The 7,695-nt window shown below is 43.6% G+C and overlaps 1 protein-coding gene across 1 annotated transcript in view; it reads right to left on the bottom strand. All coding sequences in view use genetic code 11, as the record gives it.

Moving 5' to 3' along the window:
* Positions 1 to 380: 380 nt before the first annotated feature.
* Positions 381 to 7,695, bottom strand: part of EGR_09013 (Epsin-1) — a gene marked incomplete at both ends in the record, with an annotated part of 7,934 nt that continues 619 nt past the window's right edge. The window contains 6 exons of the mRNA XM_024498262.1: positions 381 to 569; positions 655 to 782; positions 2,066 to 2,419; positions 4,956 to 5,075; positions 6,299 to 6,437; positions 7,388 to 7,678. Of these exons, the coding sequence (XP_024347317.1) occupies positions 381 to 569; positions 655 to 782; positions 2,066 to 2,419; positions 4,956 to 5,075; positions 6,299 to 6,437; positions 7,388 to 7,678 (1,221 nt within the window). The remainder of the gene's footprint in view (positions 570 to 654; positions 783 to 2,065; positions 2,420 to 4,955; positions 5,076 to 6,298; positions 6,438 to 7,387; positions 7,679 to 7,695) is intronic.

A 7,695-nucleotide genomic window follows, 5' to 3' on the forward strand; every position in this document is an offset into this window, starting at 1 on the left:
GTCTTCCTATAAGTCGTGGATATCAACGACAAACTTCGCTCGTCACACGCCGTTGCATAAACATGAAAGCCGTGCCACCACTATCCCCGGCACCTACTACGACGTGCTAGACTGTCACAGTAGTCTGCCTTTTTGTGGCCGCCCGAATGTCAGCTCCGACTCGAGTTGAGCTCATCGATGACAAGTATCGTGACTACGCAGGTGTCTTCAGTCCATTATGGCTTGATCGCCACACAAGTGGCATAAACTGGTGCTAAACAGAAGTACTACACCAGCCAATACCAAAACCAAAAAAGTCATTTCCACCAATGACAAATTTTTACAGGAAAGAATGAGAAGTTGCATGGTCTATGTTAGAAAAAAAGGTGAGTTCCACTTTGTCAGAGGAAGGGATTAGCGCCTGCAACCGAGACACGATTGGTGGTTGAGGCTGAGGTGTAGACACCCGACAGTTGCGGTTGGCCAACCAATGCCTGCCAAGTCGGTTCGTGCGTAGCGAGTTGTTGCGAGGTCAGTGGTATCAGCTCATTTGCTGGAGTGAGGGCGGGTTGTTGAACGGTTGAGAGTGACTTGATGAACGGGTGGAGAAATCATATTAGTAAGACGAGGAATTAGATTTGAATTACCGAAATATAAATTAAAAAGGTGACTTACTACTCCACCTCCCCAGTTGAGTGAAGGTTGTCCATTGACTCCAAATTTACTCATGGATGGTATCGAAGAGTTGTCAATTGCATTAAAGTGATTATCGCCAAAAATGTCCCTTACTCCATCTGGAGGTGCTAAATTGGAAATAGAGAGTAAAATTATCCCTGGCACTCACTCACAATTATCGTCACACATACGTGACGCGTGGTTTTCATCAGTTGAACAAATTTGAGTGATTGAGTTCAAGGCAAAAGCATTGATGGAGGATATTTCGGATCTGAAAGCAATTAAATTTAATAGTTTTTAACCGAAAAAGTTGGAGAGGGAGCGCATCCGCTGTGGGCTGGGACAAACGCTGAGGGGACCATTATACCCACTGAATATTTTCGTTCTAAGCTAAGAAGTTAGTTGCACCATCGTCATTTCACTTGCAGCATTTCACAGCCAACACGTTGGAATAGTTGTTTTCACGTCTACGAGAGAATAATTTTTGCTTCTATCAGACGCAACCTCAGGTCAAAACGCCTAAAGAATGACAGAACACTGTCCCCCCTTTCATCCTAGAGAGGCAACTGCCACGCTAACCTGCAGGAGTGCCACCAGTGCATAATTCAACTGAGTGAGTCTGTAAAGTTTGTCAACCCGCCCTCTAAATGATCCTAAAAGGGAATAGTCGTGCGAGGATCAGACTAGCGACTTTTTACAAAGCAGTACAGATCGCTTTTTTACCGACCAAAATGACAACAGCTTGTCTTTAGATAGAAGATTTTGACATCCAATAACAGTCAACGCATCTCTTAGGCCAGATTCCAAGATCAACCGTTCTGTCGCTTCATCATATGAGGATTGGAGACAAGAAAGAGAACGAAAATTTCCCTTTTTATGATTACCATACCTAATTATGCTTCAAGGTCGAAGAATCTGACAGGCGTGTTCGATACAAACATACTCAAACACAAGCATGGACACCCACACTTAAACACGCTTTGAGGTGCCGGCTAATTTACACTCCAGGGCAGTGCCAATCAACCGAATTCGCGTCTACTGAACTGCAAAAAAAGGTGTCAATTTGGCAGCTCCATTTGAAAATAAATTAGCTAACAAATGCAGCAAAGTACAGAGATCAACGTTTATGCCATTTCGAGGGTTTCACGTTGCAGGTTGACAAATTTAAATGACTCACTGACGGGCTTTCTTAAGTATCTACTTGATCAGATTTTTTGATTTGATAGTCTTTGTCGAGATATCACCCTATCAGGGGTAATCGACGGTGATCTTTGGGGAAGATCAGAAGGTCCTGACGCGACCCAAGAAACCCCTTGTTTTGATTAGAGTGAGAGGAGGGGAATGATGCCCTAAACCCAGATCGAGAAAAATCGCCTTCCTCTTGAAGACTATTTGGAGTCTTTAAACTCACATTTCTGAATGCCGCAGATATTGTCCAGATCCACCAAATCTCGATGATTGCCAAGCATGCTGGAGAGTTTGGAACCTCTCTGTTCTATGATTGTGGAAGAGTTCTTGGGCAAGGTGGCAGTATTAAAAGCAGCAGCAGTGACAGCAGTAGAGGCAACAGCAGTGGCAGCAGGCGTAGCAGGAATAGCGGTTGAAGCCTTTCGCCTCGCCAGACTCTCAAAGTATTCATCCGCTGAGGTCTTATGGATAGGCAGTGTGGAGGGGGTCAGAGTTACCAGAGTGGTATCAGGCCCAGTGGTGCCTCCAAAATTGTCTAGCGGTGGTCCCTCCGCTGGCGTGGAAATAGTCAGTGGATCTAAAATTGGTTAAAACTTTATATGAAGTCGTTTTACAAATGAAAAATTAGCATTTGTCACCCATGCCAAGTTAGATGACAATTTAATCGCCACATCTGAGGCCTCAGATCACGCACATATGAGTTGCCAAAACGTGCTGTAAACATATCGGACCGCTTTTGAATCGTTTGACCTTTGAAGTGGAGATTATTTTTTTGTTGTAGAAAAGCAGCGCTTGTGATTTGTGGGGTCAATGCAATTTCACGGCTCTGGTGGTCATCATGGTGATGATTTAGCCACGACAACAACCAATGTATACTCTGTGATCAAGTTAAAGCTTTTATCTCACCACTCGTCCTTGTCTAATTTCTGGAGTAGGCTCCTGAGAATCGTACTCTTTGGAAAATTTGCTCGAGAATGACTAAGTTGACCTCTAAGATGGCCGGACTTTTTGAAATGACCCTTTGTCACAGCGCCACAAAAAGCGGAAATGAAAATTGTAGACTTATTACTGGGAAAAGATCCGGAGTTGCAAAACACTATCGCAAATATTTTCACCTTGGTTACCTAACTTTGACAATAGGCCCTGGTGTTGTAAACAATGGCAACTGTGGCAGACCTCTTTAGATGTGAGAGTTCACCTCCTTACTATGGAGCCGATTGCCAAGCTCTGGATCAGTTTAACTCCTTTGGAGTTCTTAGCCAGAATAATGGATGGGACAGAGACATCAAAGCGGATGTCTTCAGTGCCTACGCCATTCGACAGTCGGGTGAAAGCGGACTGGAGGCACAGGGTTGTCCCGTTCTCGAGACCTTCCAGGATGTTTGAGAGTTAGCCATGAAGAAAGGGAATATCGGAAGAATCAAACCAGGAATGTTTCCTAAGGTTGTAGACACCTCCACCACTCTGAATCGAGAGAGAGAGAGAGAGAGAGAACGTCTTCCAACAAGGCGCTGCATGACCCTATTATCCTAGCTTTTCTGGCTTGAATCGTCTCTGAAATGAACCTTGGGGTTACCAGCAATTTTTAGGGTCCGTTGGAACCTAATACTGTCCTCAAAAAGGCATGACGCCCAGTTCCCGGTACTTTTTGATCTTCAGAAGTCAAACAGCACCAATCAAATCAATAAGATGACAATTTTGAGTGATGGCACACTAAGTTTCACCGCTTCACGTAGGTCGTTCTCTTGCCATGTACACACTTTTAATGTGGGTGTGGAGATATGTCACCCCGAGCCCAAGCGTAGGTGCGTTCATGAAAAATTGGACTGTATTGCAAAGAACTGAAAGCATTTTATCAACATTCATACCTCCCGATAGGATTTCAAGACTAATATTGTTATCCTGAATCCACTACTCCACTCCGTCCATTTGTCCTGGTTTTGTGGAAACCCACCCGTCTCCGATCCGCTCCTTTCATCCGCAAATTACCGCTTTAATTTTTAAAAAAAAAAATCTTATTTTTATCGACGATGTGACAAGAAATTATAGCTTAGTGATCCAGACAGTGGAGTGACATGCATGAAGCCACTTTGAGAATGCCTCGCCGACATCTCTTCTTTATCCACCGCCTTAATCTCTCCTCGGTTGTGCCCCCCCCCCACCACGATCCCACACACAGCACGTGACCCATCGCAATCTCCACTGTAAAGAACCCTTTAATCCAAGCCACCACCAGTCAACATGCTTTATGTGTGCATTCTTTGGCTAGACGAACCAGCATCTAGCTAAGCCCTTTGTTACTTGACATCTTAAAGTGCCAGTGACACAGTATTGACTCCATTAGGTTTGTGTTTGGTTTGTGCCGATGCCTGCATAGTTTGCAGCAGTGGTTACGTCTTATACTCCCTTTCAAGGTGCTAGGTAAGCATTAAAGATCCCTTTCCAGCATGTCATTGATTTATGGGTGGGACAAGATGGAAACATCCACTTCCTACCACCACAGGAAACTGGCATTGCACCACCATTCACTGCCACCCTCATCTCACCTCTGCTTACCGCACCTCAAATAGTTTGTAGGTGATTTTCTGCTCAAAAATTTAAACTTTCTTGTCGAAAAAGACTGTTGACCCGCTGCACCACGTCCTTAACAATTGCACACACTTTGCCATGTACCCCTTGCTGGGAAGATTCCATCAAAGCCAGACCCTTCCTTCCTTCCATAAGAATCGCTTAAAAGCAGTCCAATATGACGAATCAAAGCTATTCATTATGAAGATTGGGAACCATCATCTCGATCTAAAAGATAAATCAATTCTACGAACCTAGAGCCTGAGGAAATTTGTCCTGGTGTTTCCACTTACAAAAGAACCTTCATCCGCTTGGCCGCTGAAATCCATTAAGTAGGATGGAGTTTTAGCTGTTTTGTAACACAAAAAGTGGTATATATACCAAAAAGTGGGTCGTGTGATGCCACTCACATGACAGTTGTGAACACCTTTGCTAATCATGACGAAACAACTTGCGATTATTGCATTAAATCCCAGTGGAGGAGGAGAAAAAATGGACCGGTTAAAAAAACAATCTAAAAAAGGGGAGAGAGCACTAAAACGCACCGAAATCGAGTCCGCTCAAGTCGGTCAAGGTGCCACTATTTTGGGAACCATTTGGGGCACTTAACAGAGGCATTTGCGTTGAAATTACACTCCACTTCTCCGCTGTGGGTGGAGCAGGACCTGTAAATAAAAGGAATCACCTTAGGTGGAGGGTTCTCGGTAGGATATCAGAGGACAGCTTTCTCTTAGCTGCTTGAATGGGAAAATTGTGAGTGATAGTTCCATTGAAATATCCTGTGTAGACTCATAAATGATGACTACAGTCGGATTCGGTAAATGAGGTATTTAAACCAGCCTCTGGAAAAACGGAGGTGAGCAAAGTGGGGAAGGAGGGTACACTTGTTTTCTGTTAACAACACCATTTGTCTAGTCCCTTAAAATACTTTTACAAAGCTGGGAAGCTATATACATTAGGGAAAATAGAATGTTTTATGGATGAAGTTGCCTGTTTGTTTATTTGTTCGAATAGTGGCTAAAATGCGATGCCAAGTGGAGGTCAGACGACTGGGACTCCTCCAATTAGGGCGGTGGTAGATCCTTTCGTGTGTAAACAGATTGCCATAACACGTCTTGGCACTAAACCGTCTAACTGCTGTCATTCTACACAATATCATCACATCTTAGACATCCATTCTCAAATTTTACAGCGCGGCGACCGAAGACTCATGACGTGTCGCCGGTATTGACACCAACTTCACTGCCCTTACCTTGGCCGCGTTTTAGACTACGTGTTTTGATGAGTAGCGTGTTTTTAATCAGTTAACAGAGAATAAAAAAGCTTGTTATTGTCTCAAAGGAGACCAACGCTTAGATGATTCCATCACTCGCCTTTGAAGAAAAGAAGGAAAGTCACGCCGCAAGCACCAAGACAACCACAGCCCCTAGTTGGTAACTACCTCAACATTGAGGCGGTAAGATCTTTCAAGAAGAGTGTGAGTCTTTTAATGCAGAATACCGTTGGCGATATTCATGTGAACCGTAAACAAAGCGCATAATTTGAAGGCCCAACAACTCCCTAGGCCTTATGGGTCTCAGCACATTCAGGATAGCTTTAGCCACGCCACCTAGGGCTCCAGTTTCTTGGCTTTACGGAGTCCCTAGAAGTGACTAGAACCATTTTACAGCAAAATGTAGACGTAAAGACTCCAACCCGTCCCCTCATGAGATGAAAAGGCAGCTACTATCACCACACCTGTTCCATGTCTATCGTTTTAGGTGGAAACCCGTGTGAATGTAAGCCCACACACACGTGTACACATGTTCAATGGGGTCATTTCACACCATGAAATCCAACACATCAACGAGAGGACACTGGAATTTTATCAAAAAAAACACCAGCTCACCAATCAAACTAGAGGATGGAGTGCAGAGATCGGAGGTGGATAAGCTGGCAAAGGGCTTGAAACGCGACTCCAACCATGAATTTAATCGTTTCGATTTGAGAGACTCATCGTCAAGGAGATGCAAATCTTCGCTCTGCGTCTGAAAGAGAGCCAAAGAGGAATCAGGTGAATATTTGAGGATATCTAACTAAAGAATACGGTAGTGCAGTAGCTTGAATCACTTAAAGTACCTTCTTGATAATGGGGAGTGGTCGGATTACCCAAGTGACTGTGAAGCTTACGTCGATTGAGCCGACTGCAAACCTCTTCAGAAGGACGTCACCAATTAATACGCGCAAGAATGGTGGAATGAAAAGCGATTAAACCCGGAAAAGGTGCTTTTATTTCCGAAGCCTATTTAAGACGAAAAAGAGTTCTACGCTCCTGCCATTAATGCAGACCGAAATCCCGCACCATTGAGTGAATGTCGAACCAAAGTATTATGAAATAAAAGAAGTAAGCATTTCTGACGCTTTATTACTCAGCTTTTAAGCGCTTTGTCTATAGCAAGCCGGCTTTTGGATTATTCATCCCCAACACAAAGCAGAGAATCAGAAAATACCATCACTTAAAAATTTTTTCTAAACTTTGGGAAACAAAGTTGGGTGATTCTGTTTTCACATGTTGGAAATAGCTTGTAGCATAGAATCCCTTATTGTATAGTCACCAATGTTGCAACAAAATGAATAAACAAGATAGAACCACTCATAGACATGCGCCATCAAAAGTGAGAAATAACACTTCTGATCAGTTTCCAGTATTTTAATGCCCTAGACTAGGGGATAAAGGCACTCTCGATAAAGGTGGCTTTGAAAATCTTCTAGTAAAACGAAACGGTAAGTATTCATGGACAAATCCCCCAATATAATTAGTAATAACTTTTGGACAGCAGCAACGCTTATGAAACTAAAAATATCGCCATAAAGATACTACCTCTGTCAATCGAGCCGTAAACAATTTAATGAGCTGAGTAAGTCATCCTGCATCTGACCAAGCGTAATACCATTTAGGATTTAAATACACAAGACTACTGCAAAAAATAAAACTCACGTTACTAGCCTTTCGTGAACTCTCCAACAGGGTGGGTTTGATGTCTGAGCCGGATTTTGTCGCCGAATTGTCGAAGGAGTCTTGAAGACTGAGGGCCATTGCCAGCCTAAGGTGTTCCCGTTCCTCTGACTCCGTGCGGGCCGCATACTCATCCGAAGGATTATAGACCGATCTGGCACGACGTGTGTAATTGGGACTGCTACCTTTGTCTGAATAAATAGAGAGAGTACGTGACTGGAAGTTCACTGGACGAGAAAGAAATGCTCCATTTTCAATCCAACACCTTCCTATCTGCCAACGTAAGAAGG

This window comes from Echinococcus granulosus (assembly GCF_000524195.1).
Source record: "Echinococcus granulosus chromosome Unknown EG_S00128, whole genome shotgun sequence".
NCBI lineage: Eukaryota > Metazoa > Platyhelminthes > Cestoda > Cyclophyllidea > Taeniidae > Echinococcus > Echinococcus granulosus.